Source organism: Rhineura floridana, chromosome 1, assembly GCF_030035675.1.
Source record: "Rhineura floridana isolate rRhiFlo1 chromosome 1, rRhiFlo1.hap2, whole genome shotgun sequence".
In the NCBI taxonomy this organism is placed as follows: Eukaryota; Metazoa; Chordata; class Lepidosauria; order Squamata; family Rhineuridae; genus Rhineura; species Rhineura floridana.
In genome coordinates, this window is record NC_084480.1 from 281,301,462 (window position 1) to 281,321,409 (window position 19,948).

At 42.5% G+C, this 19,948-nt stretch overlaps 1 protein-coding gene across 2 annotated transcripts in view; it reads right to left on the minus strand.

Moving 5' to 3' along the window:
* The window catches only part of PIP4P2 (phosphatidylinositol-4,5-bisphosphate 4-phosphatase 2), a 41,547-nt gene extending 23,536 nt beyond the window's left edge, over positions 1-18,011 (minus strand). For both annotated transcript variants that reach the window (XM_061607225.1, XM_061607216.1), the window contains exon 1: positions 17,675-18,011. In XM_061607225.1, coding sequence (XP_061463209.1) covers positions 17,675-17,780 — 106 coding nt within the window. In that variant the 5' untranslated portion in view covers positions 17,781-18,011. The remainder of the gene's footprint in view (positions 1-17,674) is intronic.
* Positions 18,012-19,948: the final 1,937 nt, after the last annotated feature.

The window sequence follows — 19,948 nt, forward strand, 5'->3', positions numbered from 1 at the left end:
AAGAATCAGTGGTAACAAAAGCTGATAGTGTGAAATTGAATGCCAATAAAATTTTGTAAACCTGGATTTCTCACAGTTTGGATATGAAAATTATCAAGGCATTTTATCTGGCATGCTAACCTACCACATGCAGGGAGTTTGATACAACTGTAACTTGCAACCATATTGTCTTCCATCTGCATTTGGAAGTCTTACTGTACCAAAAGGGGTATGCTCTTTTTCTGAATATTTGAATAAGATTTCAGAAACAAACTCCTGAGGATTCTCCCAAAAAACATGTTTTTTTGTTGCATTTCCAACACCTTCTGTCAACAAGGTTTATCCCCCCCCCATTTTTGTTTGCATTTATATGCATGGCTGAAGTAGATTGTTTTTTCCCCATGAAGTTGTACACCACATGTGGTCATAAAACTAGGGCAGGAAAATACAGGAGCTGCAAGGACACCATCATTAAGCAGGAAAGCAATATGATGTGACAGAACAGCTTCAGTAACACTGCAAATGTTTCTGCAAAACTGTTAATAAATACAAGCAGTGAGGCAGCTGGACTGCAAAGAGGCTAGTTGTAGAGGCAACTCTGACATTCATTCAGTTTTTGTATCAAACACGGTTAATAATTCTTATGAGTCAGAATAGCTTTGTATATGTATTAATAGGGCCTGACAGCCAATTAGAAAGATGTGCCTACATTTTATAATCCATTTCATCACCACCCTTCTGAAAGGCTAAAACAATACTCAGAAAAACAATTAGTAAAGTATAAATTTACAAATTAGAATGGGGAAAACCAAGGGGAACACAAGAATTTCAATACACTAAAGCGGGTTGCCAACCTTTTTGGACCAGGAAATTCTGAGAAATTCTGTGGGTGCCGCTCACAAAATGGCTGCCATGGGGGTGTGGCATAATTCAAAATGGCTGCCATGGGGGCATGGCGTAGCCCAACATTAGACCCATATACACACACAATCTCATGCTTGCTATCAGAAGTCAACTATGTCCTATTGCTGGTTCTGATTATGGAACTCACACTATATTGATCACATGCAAGTGCACACATGCACAGTGATGCTCTTGCTATCTAACAACAGAAAGCATTCCCCACTACCAAGAAAAATAAACAAGGTGGCCACACCTCTCTCTCTCTTTCACTCACACACACACTACACACATACAAACCACAGGCACGCATGCATCTCTCTTCCTCTCTCACGCATACACAAACACTTCACATATACACAGCCACACAGAGATTTCTTCCTCTCTCCACCACATACATACATACATATATATGTGTGTGTATATATATGTGTGTGTGTGTGTGTACTGACCAAGCCATTGGTCCAGCAAGCTGAGTATTGCCTGTATTCTGACTGGAAGTTCTCAGAGACTTGGGCACAGATCTTTCCCATCTCTACTAAGATCCTTCTAAAAATGTAACTGGATAGGCCAGAGATTTAAGCTGAGACTGTGTATGCTGGAACTCCAACCCAACACACATGAAGGCTTTCATTGGCACCCACAGGCAGGGACCCCAGACTCTGAGCTTTCTTTGGGGGGAAAAAAAGCATCTGTTCTTCCCAGAAAGAAACATTATGAAGCAAAATGTGTAGGTACTCGTCTCAGCGATTTCTATGAAATGTGCCAGCCTGGCTGCTCCAGACTGTCAGTGTTTTTAGTTAATCACTGAAGTCAAATGTTGATAGATAAGTGAGTTGTTTGGCTACCATGCAGCAGGAATCCTTGGGGTTCTAAAGAGCTTCTGGTTTCTCCTCCCCTTTAGTGCACTTTTCTTGCTTCTGATTTTCTAGTGGTCCTCAGGATCTCTATAGTTTGCCCTTCCTTTTCCCCTAGGAACCAGAATCCACTGAGCAACTCACTGTGGTGAGTTTTTCTGAAACCAGGTACTCCCTAGAAGTTATTTTCTGCAAATGCTAACTATACAATGAGTGGAGGTAGATGTTAAAGCATTCCAGGAAATGGAGTCTTAGACCTTTCGGAGGCCCACTGTGAATTGCTTGCAAGGCACTTTGAGGGTAAAGTTGCTCGCCTTGAAAGAGGTGGTGATCCGACCACTCCTGAAAAAGCCCACCCTGGACCCACTGGTTTGTGACAACTACCAACCGGTTGCGAATACCCCCTTTTTAGGGAAGGTGACTGAGAGGATTGTGGCACAGCAATTGTAAGTACTCTTGGATGAAACAGATTATCTTGACCCATCCCAGTCTGGGTTCAGGCTTGGTTATGGGACTGAATCGGCCTTGGCCGCCCTGATAGATGACCTTTACCAGGAGAAGGACAGTAGGAGTGCGACCCTGTTATTCTTACTTGATCTCTCAGCGGCTTTTGATACAATTGAGCATGGTATCCTTCTGGGCCGACTTGATGAGATGGGTATCAGAGGCACTGTTTTACAGTGGTTCCAATCCTATCTCCAAGGTTGTTTTCAGAGAATAGCTTTGGGTGATTGTTTTTCAGCCCCCTGGCAGTTGTGCTGTGGGGTGCCTTAGGGTACCCTCTTGTCCCCCATGCTGTTTAACATCTATATGAAGCCCTTGGGAGCAGTCATCAGGAGATTTGGGATGAGGTGTCAGCAGTACACTGACAATACCCAGCTCTATTTCTCTGTAACATCTGAATCGGGAGAGGCCGTGCAAGCCCTGGACCGCTGCCTGGACTTGGTGGTAGGCTGGATAAGGGCCAATAAACTGAGTCTGAATCCTAGTAAGATGGAGGCACTGTGGGTTGGTGGTTCCCGAGTTCAGATAATTGGTCAGTTGCCTGCTTTGGATGGGGTCATACTCCCTCTGAAAGAGCAGGTCCATAGTCTGGGGGTGCTCTTGGATCCATCTTTGTTGCTAGAGGCCCAGGTGACCTCAGTGGCTAAGCGTGCCTTTTACCGGCTTCGGCTGGTAAGGCAGCTGCGGTCGTTTCTGGACTGGGATAGCCTGACCACTGTTGTCCACGCACTGGTAACCTCTAGGCTGGATTACTGTAATGCTCTCTATGTGGGGGCTGCCCTTGAGGTTGGTCCGGAAGCTGCAGCTGGTGCAAAATGTGGCGGCAAGACTGCTCACTGGGGCAGGGTATTGCCAACATGTCACCCCGCTGCTGAAAGAATTGCACTGGCTGCCCATTTGCTATGGGCCGAGTTCAAGGTTCTAGTTTTGGCGTACAAAGCCCTCTACAGCTTGGGATCAGGATACCTGAAAGACCGTCGTATCCCTTATATACCCAGTCGATCACTGCGCTCTGCAGGTGAGGGCCACCTCCAGATACCATCTTATCAGGAGGTCTGTTCTGCACAACGTAGGAAATGGACCTTTAGTGTAGTGGCACCTACCCTGTGGAATTCCCTTCCCTTAAATATTAGACAGGCGCTATCTGTTATCTTTTTGGCGCCTATTGAAGACCTTCCCCTTTCAATAAGCCTTTTAAGTAGAGACCTTATCCCAGTCTGCTTTGGTGTTGGAATTGCTTTTTAATATTTTTAAACCTTTTTTAAAAAAATATATGTTTTTAAACCTTTTTCTTTTAAGATGTCTTCAAAGCTTTTTTAAGGAATGTTTTTAAAGTTGTTTGCCACCCTGGGCTCCTGCTGGGAGGAAGGGCAGGATATAAATCAAATAATAAATAAATAAAATAAATAATTTCCTCCCCAAATATCAAATGCAAAATATAAAAACTTTTCAAAGATGTTTAGGCATGCCTCCAGCTGTGAAGAAGCTGATGTCCAGCCACTCACTGTAGAGTTAACTTACCAGTAAAGTAGTATACAAGTCTACTTCAGAAGTCTCTTTGTGTTTAATGGAGTTTACTCCTAGGTTAGTGGGTACAGGATGGCAGCCTAGGCTTTGGTTGAGGATTGGCATTGAGGAAACAGGGTTCTTGTGCTTTTAACAGCTACATCTCCACAATAAGGACCAGCAGGACACAGTTGACTTCCTGTAGTAAACATGAAGTTGTTGGGGGGGAGGGGGCAGAGAGAATCAACAATGACTGTCCTCTCTAATTTTGTGTTATGCCACACCCCAACGGCAACCAATTTGTGCTATGTTATGCCCTCATGGCAGCCATTATGTAACTGGTGCACTCAGCCGTCTCTTAAAATTTGAAATGTGCCCACTGCTCTTGGCAACCTGTGGTATATGCAAATGATGTATTCTACCATTAAGCTATAGCCTTCCCTTCAAAGAGAAGTCACTACATTTCTGAGGAATCTAAATTCTGCATGCAAAAACTCTCTTATGTGAGATAATCCTATACCCAGCTACAATGTTCACCAGCAACTGTTTTTGCAAGTCACAGAAATTAGCACTGAGACAACCCAAGATGTGCCAACTAGAGAAGGGAAGAAAGTATCATTCACCTTGGCTAGGATTCCCAACCGCCCTTTCCTCGGAACAGAGCAATAAAAGCTGTCAGTGAAGTATATTGGCCTCTGAGAATATTAAACCTCTAAAGAAGCCTGCCTGAGCAGCCTAGTGTATATTGTGTAAAATGTGGGGAAGAGCAACTGTACATTTGTCATAATAAGTTCAAAAGCTCTCCAGCGCTTGATGTCTTGAAGAATCCAAATATACTCCAAAAAGTTTCAGCCAGGCAATTCCTAGCTTGAACATAAGAGCCTGCTGGATCAGGCAAGAGCCCCATCTAATCTCGCATCCTGTTCTCATAGCAGCCAACCAGATGCCTAGGAAGCACACAAGTAGGACCTGAGGTCAACAGCAGTCTATGGTTTCCAACAACTGGCATGCAAACCATCTATCTCAAACAGTGGAGGTAGAACATAGCTATCAGGGCTAATAGCCACTGCGTCAAAGGAGCAACAGTGACAGTGGTTCTCAGAGCCAAGTCCAGGGAGATCCACCTTCTGCTTGCTGGGAGGCAACTGCAGGCTCCATGGAGCTGGGAAACAAAGGGGTGGGTTTCCACTATTGCTATACACTGGCCTTGTTCATACATAATGCTAAGCCAAACCATAGCTTATTACAAGAGTGCTGGCTCCCAAGGAGATTGCAGTTGTTTTGCTCCTTGGGTTTTTTAAAAGCTCACAGCACAGTGTGGCAGCGAAGTCAAGGTATGGCTTAACGTGTCATCCAGACCCAGGATAGCAGTTACGGTTTTACCTACTTAACCATAATCATAGAATCATAGAGTTGGAAGGGGCCTTGTAGGCCATCGAGTCCAACCCCCTGCTCACAGCAGGAAATCCACAGCTAGAGCATCTCCCGCAGACAGCTGTCCAGCCTCTGCTTGAAGACATCCAGCGAAGGGGATCCCACCACCTCCCTAGGCAGTCGGTTCCATAGCCGAACTGCCCTTACTGTCAAGAAGTTCCTTCTAATATCCAGTCTGAATCTACGCTCTTGCAACTTAAAACCATTAGACCTAGTCCTACCCTCTGGGGCAGCAGAGAACAAATCTGTACCCTCCTCTATGTGACAGCCCTTCAGGTACTTAAAGAGTGCAATCATGTCACCCCTCAGCCTTCTCTTCACCAGACTGAACATGCCAAGTTCCTTCAACCTTTCCTCATAAGACTTGTTCTCCATACCGGCTATCATCCTCGTCACCCTCTTCTGAACCCGCTCTAACTTGTCTATATCCTTCTTAAAATGAGGCACCCAGAACTGAACGCAGTATTCCAGATGAGGCCTGACTAATGCAGAATATAGTGGGAGTATGACTTCCCTCGACCTGGAAACTATAGCTCTGTTTATGCAGCCCAAAACCGTGTTTGCCTTTTTTGCCCCAGCATCACACTGCTGGGTCATGTTCAACCTGCGATCCACTACAATTCCAAGGTCCTTCTCACACGCACTACTGCTAAGCCGGGTATTTCCCATCCTGTACCCGTGCATTTTGTTTTTGTGGCCTAAGTGCAGAATCTTGCATTTGTCTTTATTGAATGTCATTTTATTAATTTCAGCCCAATTTTCTAGTCTATCCAGGTCCCTTTGGATTTTATTCCTGTCTTCCATTGTGTTAGCTATCCCTCCCAGTTTCGTGTCATCCGCAAACTTCATAAGGCTTCCCTCCACCCCGTCATCTAAGTCATTGATAAAAATGTTGAAGAGTATCGGCCCCAGGACAGAACCCTGTGGCACTCCACTGGAAACCTCCTTCCAGTCCGAAGCAGAGCCACCGACGACCACTCTTTGAGTACGGTTTTCCAACCAGTTGTGAATCCACCTGACAGTATTTCCATCTAGTCCGCATTTGACCAGTTTGCTAATCAAAAGGTCATGGGGGACTTTATCAAACGCTTTGCTGAAATCTAGATAGATGACATCTACAGCATTTCCACCATCTACTAAGCTAGTGATCAAAAAAAGAGATGAGATTAGTTTGACAGGATTTTTTCTTGACAAACCCATGCTGGCTCCTACCAATCACAGATATAATCTGTATCCATAGGACAAATCTTAGCTACAGATTGAGGAGAGATCTCAACCACAACCCCAGCTTCAGATGACATGCTAATTTAAATCTTGGCTTAACTGCCTCTCAGTTAAAAAGGCCCAGTAGGAGCAAAGCAGGTGCAAGCTCTCTTCCGGGAACCAGCACATTCATGTAGTCATGGTAAGCCAGACTCTGGCTTACAAGGACATGCAAACCAGGCCACTATCCACTCCATGTGCACCAACATGTTACAGCACAAGAAATCCTGGTCACCCTGAATGGCAGTGGAGACAACAGCAGCTTTGAGCTTAGTCAAGCACAGGCAGGCTGAACTGGGCAAAAGGTCAGTCCAAACTTACAGGAATCTTGTGGAAGCTTACAGGAATCCTCCTGCTAAAATATGCATTTGAAGGGGCTCCAACATCAAGTTATCAGCACCAGGAGTTTGTTAGGAGAAACAAGTAAATAGTAGTATAAGCTAGGGAAGTGAAGGATCCTGCCACTGTTTACATCTTTTCCAAGCACAGACATCAAGATTTGCCAGTAACCTGAAAGGTAAAGATAGATATATTATACTGGCAGCTATAAACATGTGAATAAAAGTTGTCCTCTTATTCCTCTTTTTATTTTCATTACATCTTATAAGTTGTACACGCTTACAAGCCTTTCCCACATCCTTGGAGTAATAAAGTTTGATTCATGGTATTGAGCTTGCATGCTCCCCCCTCCCTCCCCCTCTGCTCTCTATTGTTTAACTCTCTATTGTTGTAAACCACATTCCCCACTTAGTAATGCTAAGCTGAGATTCTTTGAAAGCCAAACTAAACTTGACAGAAATCTGCACCCTGCTGAGCAAAGTTTAGTTTGGCTTTTAAAGAATCTCAGCTTAGCATTACTAAGTGAGGAATGTGGTTTACAACAATAGAGAGTTAAACAAGCCAGCATTGGGGAAGGGCTGCAGCTCAGTGGTAGAGCATGATACAGAAGGTCCCAAGTTAAGTCCCCAGCATCTCCAGATAGGGCTGGGAGAGAAACCTGTCTGAAACCCCAGAAAGCTGCTGCCAATCAGTGTAGACAAGAATGAGCTAGATGAACCCATGGTCTGACTCAGTGTAAAGCAGCTTCTTTTGTTTCCTATCATAACCAGTGATTTGTTTACAGCTAACCTGTTGAATGTTGTAAACTATGATTCCTGGTTGTACATAATGATAAGCCAAGATTCTTTGAAAGGGGAAACTCAACCTGGCAAAAGTTCTTCCTGCCATATGGAGCAAGCAAAGGAGATGGAAGAACATGTAAGGATAATGCTTTACTAAGGCTCACAGAGGTTAATCCATTTAACATTAAGCCATGATTTAGCGTATTGTGCAAATGTAGTCACAATACAGGATGCGGGCCCTACAAACAATACATACATTTAAAGTACATCTCTCACACTCACACTCACACACACACTCACTAACTTGGAAACTAGTTTGTTAAGGGTGCTGGGATTTGTACCTCTATGGGGGTAAACTACAGTTCCCAGGATTTTATTTTTGAGGGGGTGAGTTTTAAATGTATGGTATGCAGGAAGCCTTAAAATAGGGGTGGCTGATTTGTGGTCCACCAGATATTATTGGGCCCAACTCACATCAGTCCCAACCAGCATGACCAATGGTGAGGGATGATGGATATTATACTCCAACATCTGAGGGGGTCAGTCTCCTCATCTGTGTTCTAATTGAAAGATTTATGAAGTTTCAGTGCACAGAAAGACATCCCCCCTCTGTGTTCAGACTTTCCCACTTTAACATCAGTGGCAGCATCACATGTTCACTTCATTATCCATGCAAAACTCCGCCCCTACTATTGATATGAATGGGGAAGGCTTTTTGCATGCCACACTTCACATGCATTACAGCTCCATGTAACTTACAAATTCATGAGATTAGCATGGCTATGCGTAAGCTTTCACTGACAAGAGAATTTTCTATCCCAGGAGAACTGTCACCATCTTCTCCTAGTGGCTATATCAAATTTCACTATTATATCTGCACCATGTCCTTGTAGTGTGTTCTGACCAGTTTCATTATTTATAAATTCTTACATTTTATTCACATGTTTAATCCATGAACTCCTCTATAACTATAAATTCCTCCTCTAGGACCCATACCTTAATGGGATGAGGGGGGTTTGAGAGTTTTGAAGAAGCTGAGAGCAATGCCGTCAGGAGTCTAAACCAAGAGGCTAGACTCCTAGCAGGGGCACCCAAGGTGGAATGGTCAAAACTGAGACACTAGACTAAGATGTATCCAGACACACAGAAAGGCAATGGTAAACCACCTCTGAATACCTCTTACCATGAAAACCCTATGAACAGAGTATCCAAAATGCAACATGAGATAGTGCTGGAAGAGGACACCCCAAGGTCAGATGGCACTCAGCAAGCTACTGTGGAAGAACAACGGACTAATGACGCCACAGGGTCAAAGCCAAATTGGAGGCCCAGGGGCTGACGTGCACAGATGCAAAAAGAGAGTCCGGAGTTGTACGACATACATAATAAGAACATGGAATGTGAGAAGCATGAGCCAGGAAAAGTTAGAAATTGTCAAGCGAGAATGGAGCGCATCAATATTACAATACTTGGCATGAATGAATTAAAATGGACAGGAATAGGACATTTTCAATCAGGCAACTACAAAATATTTTATGCAGGAAATGAGACATTAAGAAGAAACGGGGTTGCTTTAATAGTAAGAAGTGATGTAGCAAAAGCTATTAGGAGCTACAATGCAAGGTCTGAGCAAGTGATATCAATGAGATTTAACGGGAAACCTATTAACATAACCATCATCCAAGTCTATGCTCCAACGGCAAACACAGAAGAAGAGGAATTGGAGAGATTTTACGCAGAAGTACAAGAAGAGATTAATCATACACCAGAACAAGATGTTCTGATAATCATGGGGGGCTGGAATGCAAAAGCAGGGAACAGAGAATAACTAGAAATTGTGGGGAAATGGCACTTAGGAGATAGAAATGAAGCAGGAGAAAGACGTATTGAATTCTGTGAAGCCAATAATTTGTTTCTTGCAAACACATTTTTTGAGCAATTGAAAAGACGATTGTACACGTGGACATCACCAAATGGTCAATATAGGAATCAAATTGATTATATAATTGGAAGCAGAAGATAGAGAAGTTCCATACTTTCTGCGAAAACAAGACCAGGAGCAGACTGCAGTATAGGCAATGAACTTGTAATATCAAAAATCAGAGTTAAGCTAAAGAAGAACAACAAAGCAATCATAATGCGAAAATACAATTTAAATAAAATCCCAGAAGAATATAAAGATCAAATAAGGAAGAGATTTGAGGCTTTAAACTTAATTGATAGAGAACCAGAAGAACTATGGACTGAAGTCAGAGACATTATCAGGGAAAAATGCAAAAGGACAATGCCTACAGTTAAAAAGAGAGAGAGACCTCAATGGATGGCTGAAGAAACTCTTAAAATGGTTAAAGAGAGAAGGAAAGCAAAAGCAAAAAGAGACAGAAACACAGAACCCTAAATGCAATAATACAGCGAATAGTACGTGGGGACGAAGAGAACTATTACAATAGTTATTGTATAGAAATAGAAGAGGACAACAAAAAAAGGTAGAAGAGCCCTATTCCAAAAGATTAGAGAAATGAAAGGGAAATTTAAACCAAAGGTAGGGATGTTGAATAATCAAATGAAATAAAACCGAATGAAATAAAAGATAGAAGCAATACACTGAAGAACTCTATAAAAGAGATGCAAGGATGACAGATTCATTCACGGAGGACCTTATGATGAAGAACTAGAAATGTTAGAAAGGTGAAAGCTGCTCTTAAAATGCCTGGAAGAAACAAATCACCAGGAACAGATGGCATACCAATAGAATTGCTACAAGCTACTGAATCTGTCCAAATTTTGACAAAAATCTGTCACAAAATATGGAAAACTAAAAAATGGCCCACGGACTGGAAGTGTTCCATATACATCCCAATTCCAAACAAAGAGGATCCCAGGGAATGCAGTAATTATCAAACTATTGCCTTAATATCCCATGCAAGTAAAGTAATACTCAAGATTCTACAGCAAAGGCTCTTACCATATATGGAGCGTGAAATGCCAGATGTCCAAGCTGGATTTAGAAAGAGGTACCGGGGACCATATCACAACCATATGTTGGATAATGGAATGGACCAAGGAATTTCAGAAGAAAATCACCCTGTGCTTTATAGATTACAGCAAAGCCTTTGACTGTGTAGATCATGAAAAACTATGGAATGCTTTAAAAGAAATGGGGGTGCCACAGCATCTGATTGTCCTGATGCGCAACCTATACTCTGCTACTGTAAGGACAGAATATGGAGGAACCAATTGTTTCCCAATTGGGAAGGGTATGAGACCTGGGTGCATTTTATCACCCTATTTGTTTAATCTATACGCAAAACATATCATATGGAAAGCAGGATTAGACCAAGACGAAGGAGGTGTGAAAACTGGAGGGAGAAATATCAATAATTTAAGATATGCAGACGGTACCATACTACTAGCAGAAACCAGTAATGATTTGAAATAAATGCTGATGAAAGTTAAAGAGGAAAGCACAAAAGCAGGACTACAGTTGAATGTCAAGAAGACTAAAGTAATGACAACAGAAGATTTATGTAACTTTAAAATTGACAATAGCTGGTATAGCATAGTGGGGAGGAAAGCCTGGCTGGGACTCCAGCATCTGTGAGTTCAAATCCCCACTCGTGTCTCCTGGGTGTACAAGGCCAGCTAAAGATAACCCCCATGGTAAGTGGCTCAGGGGTTACGTGCCCTGCCACCTGTGCAGCCGTGGCCAAGCTGCAAAGTTCCAAAGACCCCAAGTTACCCCCTAGCTAGCAGTTGCAGACAAGGAAGGGGCTGGCTTGTGCAGCTATGGCAAGCTGAGCAGGCCCTAGCCAGCTGGGGAGGACTAGCCTTAGAGGGAGGCAATGGTAAATCCCCTCTGAATACCGCTTACCATGAAAACCCTATTCATAGGGTAGCCATAAGTCGGGATTGACTTGAAGGCAGTCCATTTCATTTTTCAAAGTTGACAATGAGGACATTGAACTTGTCAAGGATTATCAATACCTTGGCACAGTCATTAACCAAAATGGAGACAACAGTCAAGAAATTAGAAGAAGGCTAGGTCTGGGGAGGGCAGCTAAGAGAAAACTAGAAAAGTTCCTCAAATGCAAAGATGTATCCCTGAACATTAAAGTCAGAATCATTCAGACCATGGTATTCCCAATCTCTATGTATGGATGTGAAAGTTGGACAGTGAAAAAAGCGGATTAGAGAAAAATCAACTCATTTGAAATGTGGTGTTGGAGGAGAGATTTGCAGATACAATGGACCATGAAAAAGACAAATAATTGGGGACTTCCCAGGAGGATCGCTCCGCCTGTGCTGCCTCTGAGACGGGCTCCCGTCTTGGATGAAACTTTTTCAGTTTTAAAACCAGTCAGAAGAGCTTTTTGACTGGGGATAATTTCTTCCGGATAAGGAAAAAACGTAGAGATTTCCCACACAGCTTTGTTGTGTTTGTTGGAGACTGGAATTCATTAGAATTGTCTGTGAAAGAAGGTCTTCCAGCAGCTCGGACGGAGCTAGGATTTCTAGCTAGCTCAGCTGATTAAAGTGAGCCGTTTTTTTTTCCTTCAAAGAAAAACGGATTAACAGGCAAGCATTCTCCTGTCTACGCTTATTATTTTGTTATCTATACAGCTAAAGAGATTTGTCAAAGAACCAGCAATTAAGAAATTCTGGGTGAGTCATAACCTTCTTTTTTATTCACGGAACTAAGGGGAAGAAAATAAAAATAGCCTATCTTTTTTTTTTTATTGCAAAAAGCTGGCATGGAAATCAGCATTATAAAGATTACAAACGGATGAGGGGTTTCTAATTGGAAGATTTTTTGATTTATAAGACTTTTGGGTAATATATGTCTGGGACTATTTTTTCCGGTCTACTTTTTTCTTTTTTCTTTTTTTTGACGAATCTGCTCATTCTTTCTGATACTAGTTATTTGGCTGGTGTGAACTAAAGCTGTTTTTGCACTTCTGGACATATAAGAGATAAGGAAGTCCATGCTGTCTAGAGTGTGACGTCAGTTGGTTTGAAAGATTAACTCCTTTGTAACTGGATAAAGAAATAAACTGTTCTTTGCTTGGGACATTGAAAATTGAAGGAGTTTTGTTCCTTTGGTTTTAAGAATGACAATTAAGAAGATGGGTGAGACCATGGATGTACAAGAAGGGACTTTATCTTTAGATATGTTTCAGAAAATAATGAATGGGATTAAGCTAATAAAACAAGAACTGAGAAATAACAGACAAGCGTTGAAAATTGATTTTTACGAAATGAGACAGGAGCTGAAAGAAATTCAGGATTCTATGAGAAAGGAGAATAAAGAGAGATCTGGAAAACCAAAAAAGGATGAAAGAAAAATTAAAGGCAAGGTTCAAACTATGGAGATTGGATTAAATATGGACTTGGAAAAAGATTTGGATTTCCTGGTTGTGATGGATCCTGGAGACAAATATTACAGTTTGGAACTCAGCGCTGTCCCTGAAGGAATTGATGAAGAGATTGGAGATAAAGATATTATTGGTTCGAAAAAATCCTTGGACTAGAAGGATTTGATGGAACTTGAAATGGAGAAAGTTTACAGAATTAATCCCTGTTTTGTGTCAATGGAAAAACCTTCAAGAGATGTGCTAGTGTATTCTGTAAAAAAGAGGGACAGAGATGCGGCTTTGCAACAATACTTCAGTGATACGTTTGGAATTGATGGCAAGGAAATATCTGTGATAAAGGAAATTCCTATCAGACTCTTATTATATGACTATGACAGCAAGATTATTGGGTGCGTAAAGATGGAAGATGGAACCAATACAGATAATGGAAGAAGAGCGATTTGAAATTACTGGACTTAGTAGACTTGATGAGTTGGATTGACATGTCTATCTAGAAAAAAATTGATGGACATATATCTTAAGGACTGGAAACCTCTCTTTTGACTTTTTGTGGAAGAATAAAATGATATGATGTTAATGAGATTTGATACCAACTAAGATAACCGCTGGAGGAAGGTGATTTTATAATCTATTAAGAGACAGGCTTGTTATATATTATAGACTTATAGCTGAACTACGACAAATCGGAAGTCAATAGTTTTATTTATTTTTCTTTTTTTTATTGTATTAGTTATTAATTTGTGTTTTTTCTTTTTGTATTGTTTTGGTTTTGAAAATTTGAATAAAAATTAATTGAAAAAAAAAAAGACAAATAATTGGGCGTTAGAACAAATTAATCCAGAACTATCATTAGAAGCTAAAATGATAAACTATACTTTTGAGACATAATAAGTAGACATGATTTACAAGAAAAGATAATAATGCTGGGGAAAACAGAAGGAAGTAGAAAAAGAGGAAGACCAAACAAGAGATGGATTGATTCTATAAAGGAAGCCACAGACCTGAACTTACAAGATCTGAACAGGGTGGTTTATAACAGATGCTATTGGAGGTCATTGATTCATAGGGTCGCCATAAGTCGTAATCAACTTGAAGGCACATAACAACAGCATGCTATATCAAGAGGTCATGTGCTATACCATTATGGGCTTGATTAAGAAAACGGCAACCAAAATGATCAGGGACCTGAAGTAACTCTCCCATGACGGAAGGTTACAGGCATTTTAGTTTCAAAAAAAGACAAATAAGCAGTGGTGGGGATGACAGAATTGTATAACATTATGCTTGGTGTGGAGAAAAAGGATAGACTGGAGTTTTTATCTCTCCCTCTCATAATATTAGAACTTGGGGTCATCAAACCAAGCTGAATGATAGAAGATTCAGGACAGGCAAGAGGAAGCACTTCTTCACATAGTGCTTGGGAGAAATTATGGAATTCACTTACACTTAGGCTGCTGTCTCAGCTCCATTTATCTGGGAGTTACCTCCACTCAATTCAGTAAGAATTTTTTCTGAGTAGACATGATTAGGACTAAATAGACATGGTTAGGCAAAGCAGCTTTTAAAAGGGATTAGACAAATTCATGAAGGATAAGGCTATCAATGGATACTAGTCATGTCTATAAAATACCTCCAGGATCGGCCTCAGAATACCAGTCACTGCTCTTGCTTGTGGGCTTCCCATAGGCACCTGGTTGGCCATTGGAGGTAACAGGATGCTGGATTGAACAGGCCTTTGGTTTGATCCAGCAAATCTCTTATTATGTACTTACTGGGGATCTGTGACTCACAAACCAAAGCAGGCAGCAAGAACCAGCCCCTGGTTCCAGAAGAGACCATCCTATATGTTACTACGAAGAGCATCCATGGTGCTTACCTACGTAATCTTACCTATTTCTATATTCTTTACCTACATAAGCTCTCCATTGTGCTCAGTTCTCAAATTATAAATATTTCCTCTACATGCATATAATCAAGGACATTTCCATTTCATCTCATGACAATAAAATGTTATGACCAGTAAATACGAGCCCTTGTTTCTGCAAAGTTTTGGGCCTTTAGACAGACAGATGGACTGCCATTAGCAAAAGCTTTGGATTGTTAGCTGCTTTTTGTTTATAGGATGCAAATGAGGTTAGAGCAAAACAGAAGAATTATAGGAGGAGGTAGAAATGAAACAAGATAAAGAGGAAAAATTGGAAAGTATATTTTACTCAGATCTGTGTTTTCCAGCCAGGGTTTAGCGAGCATCTCTCAGGGGCTTTCTGCAAAGTTTTGCCATCCCCTAACTCAAGCACTTCACTTTTCCTCCTTGTGCTAGCCACTCACCTCCGTGCCTTTGGGAGCTGGAGCGTCCATGAGTAACGTAGCCTAGTCTAGTCTCAACTGGTTCTCACTTTGGTTTTTTTTTTTACTAAAAGAGCAGAGAAAGGGATTCTGCAGGATATCATAACATGTTACAGGGGTTCCTCAACCAAACAACTCCCACAAAACAGTCATTGATAGGGTAAATATCCTATTTATAGCATAACCTACATGTGTTTCTTTGAAGCAAGCTCACTGTCTTCAGCGGGGTTATTCCCTAGTTAGCAGGGCAGGCATGGGGAACCTTTGGCTCTCCTGATGTTACTGAACTGCAGCTCCCATTGGCCCCATGAAGCAGTGTTAATGGTCAGGAATGATGTGAGTTGTCGTTCAAGCAACATCTGGAGGGCCAAAGGGTCCCTATACTTGTAATAGAGTGTTGTAATGCCTATTAAGTATGTTTAGGATTGCATCCTCAGTCGTAAGTTGACATGTTTTAATTGGTTAGATTAGCCAATTAATATTTGTCGTTTAGGAAGTAGTTGATGTACCAGGGGGAAACTTAATTTAAAATCAACAATTTAAAAATTGGCCATTTTTCTCAGCAATTTAAATAACGACTGAAGTTACCTTGACTGAAAATTAATTCATCCTGCTTGCCATAATAACTGAATTTAACAATTCAGTTTGGCTTAACGCCGTATCTAACAGCAGAATTACCATTCAAGCCCTCACACGTATCTAATTAAGCAGCAGAATTACCATTCAGGCCCTAACACATTGATTGAATGCTATAATTATTCCATGTCAAGTCTGTCTTACATCTATAAATAAATAAATAAAATCATACAACACCATTCAAACCAGAGCCTAAACATGGATGACAGCAACATGACCCTTCTTGTTACTGAGCTTAAGAGAAACATAGTTCAGGGATGCATACCTCTCGCCCTCCAGATGTTGTTTAATGCCCATCTATCCCAGCCAACCTGAAGAGTGGTCAGGCATTATGGGAGATGTAGCCCAACAATATCTGGAGGACCATGGGTTCCCCATCCCTGACATAGGCAGTAAATAACATGAGGACTAGAGACCTAAATCTACCAGGTGTTCAAACCTTCCTTTTGACATATCATCTGGTGAGGCCTAAATAAATCCCACCCCCTTCACCACCCTCAAGGATGCAGCTAGCCATTAAAATGAGGAAATAAAAGTCAGATGTGACTTAGACAATCTATTTCCCCCTTCATACCAATTACTGACACACATCACCATCAAAAGATGAAAAAAGAGTGGTGGTGGATAAAGCGAGAAAGGAAATTCCTTGCACATCAGAACCTGTTTTCAGTAGCACTGCTCCACACTGAAAATACAGAATACTAATCAAAATGAGCTTCATGAGCCTATGCAGAGTACATTTTTCTCAGTATTAGAATCAGGCAGGCCCTACATATCTAGGAATGGGAGCAAGTGCTTCCAGGTCAAATGGCATAAGTGTCAAGCAGGCCTGAGTGGTGTTATATCTCCATTAGAAAACAAATACAACCTTCATCTCAGGGAGGACCACGTAAGCACAACCCAGCCCCGTTGAGCCTTTTTGGCACTCACATGAGCCTTGACAATATATGCAAAATGGTATTCCCTCTTTTTCCTACCCTACACAGCACAAGCCAGCCCTTCCCCCTCCCTTGTAACCCAAAGATGGGGGGTGTGGTTTTTGTAACCAAGAGGAGGAGGACGGAGGCGCGCGGGGGTGAGATATACATTATATCCGATATCTATTCCCCCCCCAAAAAAGTCTGCTCGCTAATGGCTACCTGACCTTGTTCTCTCGGGAACAGCCCCCTGATTCAGCAGAGCTGGGGGAGGGGGAGCAATGCAGCTTGAATGGGGAAGGCTCTTGCGCTCAAAACCTTCCCTCAAGGACACGAGAGCCATGTGCACCAACGATCTCGCCCAACCCCCCGGCTTTCTCCCACCTTAGAAGCAAAAGCCTCCACCCAACTAACGAACAGTGCGAAAGCCTCTATGATCGATTCTCTCCTGGCTACGAACAATGTATAACCATGGCTGATGGAGGGAAGGAAAGAAACGGAGAGGAAAGGCACCCAGCTGTATGCACATGTAGATGATATCCATACCACGCTGCAAACTCATCCATTCCCGAAACCCCTCTTTTCTGGAAGACACGGGGGGGGCGACCCGCAATGGCATGAAACCCTGGAGGCGGATCTCCGGGAAAATTTCCAAGCAAGCCACAAGATCGCCACCCTTTCCCACCACGTCTCTCCCTTTCTCTTCACCCTAAGTTGGCCGTGATGGCCAGGAGGCAAGGGGAGTTTGGGGCAAACGTGCCGGGGGAGAAGGTCTTTCCCTGGGGCTGGAAAGGGAGCCTTGAGACAGACAGGAAGATGGGCAAGCTCATCGCCCTTACCTCTGGGGCTGCTGTCTGGGAAATACGGCGGGGCCGTCGGCGTCAAGTTGCCAGAACTGGGGGCTGACAGCAGCGGGGAGCGCTCGTCCACCCCGTCAGCAGCCATGACTACTGCAGCAACAGCGAGGAGAGTTGACGAGGGAAGAGCCCTCTCCACAGCCACACTCCCGCAATGTGCGGGTCACAAGGCAGGGGAGGGCGAACGCGGAGAGGCAGAGCTGGGAAGAGGCGATGGAAACAAGCCCGGGGGCGGGAGCGACGGGGGACGCCCGAGAAAGCTGAGAGCCTGGCTATATCCAAGGGGCAAGTAAATCAATGAAATAGGGGAGGGGCTCTAAGGATCTGCTTCCTGCTCTGTACAAATCACAACACAAGTTGCCGCTAGTGGTGGTGCGGAGAAACTTTATTTATACATGCATGAGACAGAATGCTTACATTGTGTTTTAGGGGTACACCGTTTCATCGATGAGATTCCTTGAATTAAAACTTTTAATTGAAAATATGCCCGTGATCATTAATCAGACAGATTATTTTAATACTTTTTTAAAAAAAAACTTCAGACAAACAAGCACCATCTTGAAGGAAGCGGGAATAAAGCGGGAGTAGCCAAGAGTGTGCCCTCCAGATGTTTTGGATACCCAACTTCCACTGTGTGGTCAGGGACGATGGGAGTTGCAGTCCACAACGTCTAAAGGACACTATATTAGCTAGCCCCAATTTAAGGCATCCTCCCACTACCTGCCTGCCTGCCAGCTCCCTCAAGACTCCCCAATTAGTTTACTAAAATTTAGTAAGCCAGGCTCTGCTATCAGGCTTACAAGGTAAAAGACATTGCACAAAAGGAATTGGGAAAAAAGAGGGAAGGGGGAAGCATACCTGACAATAGTTCTTACTTAGCCACTAATGTTCTTGATCAACTGTGATGTGGTGTTCTTCTAAAGCAACTGGGAAATCTGCGACTCTGCAAATGTTGCTAGACTACAGCTCCCATCATCTGTGACCATTGGCCATGCTGGCTGAGGCTGATGGAAGCTGGAGTCAACAAAATCTGGAGGGCCACAAGTTTTGCACTCCTTTCTTAAGAGGACTGTGCTACCACACCGGCATCGAAAGCACAAGACTGAAACACTGTTTATACCCCTGTGCAAATGTGTGCATATTATGACATCCAATTAACTGTCAAATACTCACATACTAAACCAATACATTTATTTAATTGTTCTTATAGTTTTTAAATTGTGTGAAATGGGGAGGGGTTGATCTGAAGGATCTCACTCAAGGCTGTGGTTTTGCTAGGGTAGCCGCTTATGCATTGTCAGAAACAAAGGAAATCCATAATCAAAAAAGAAGATGCGGATATTGCATACACACACACACAAAATATGTAGGATTAGAGGAAGCTCTCTTATATCAAGTCAGACCTTTGAGTCACCTAGCTCAATACTGTTGACAGTGTCTGGCGGCGGCTCTCCACGGTTTCAGGTAAGGATTTTGTTCACAGAATGCGACTGACAGTGGAGATCCAAAAATGAAAAATGGGAATGGAAAGAAGTGGCTGGAATCCTGGACTGCAGCACTCTGTACTGCAACACTTGCTTGTGGGCCCCACTTGTTTTGTTCTAATAGTTTGTGAACTCAAAGCAGAGAGGGATTTAAAGAACTCTGGCTATCAGTGGAGAGAAGCTGCGGAAGTGGGTTTCCTTGCTGTAATTAACATATAGCTATTTATGTGCCTAGCCATATTTTCAGGGTCAGTTAACTCATGATGGAAATTCTTGCTCCTTGTGAAGAGGATTAAAATGATTGGCAGATTTAGGAGTTTTGCAAGTAGTGGGATATTAAAGGATTATTAGCTTTCTTTTAAGTTAAGGCAAGTAATGCAGTGCTGGTCAGTTAGTTTCACACCTGTTTTTTTCCTGCAGTTACAACACTGGGTTTTCGCTCAGAACCTCATGTCATTGGTCTGCCAGTTATCTTTTGTAGCCTATGAATCTTTCACGGAACATTGAGAATGAAAAGCGGAGCATACTTTATGTGCATTATTAATAATCATTGCTACCTGCAGGACATTAAGACATGCAGGAGAGGCTCTTCTTACGGCGGCATCTCCTTCAGAGGTATGAGGGGTGACAGCCCATGAGACAGCCTTCTCCTTAATGGCCCCCCAAACTATGGAACTCCCTCCCTACAGAAGTGCATCAAGCACCGTCTCTTTACAACCTTAGGCAGACACTGAAGCCACACTTCTTTTCCTTGGCCTTTGACAGTTGAACG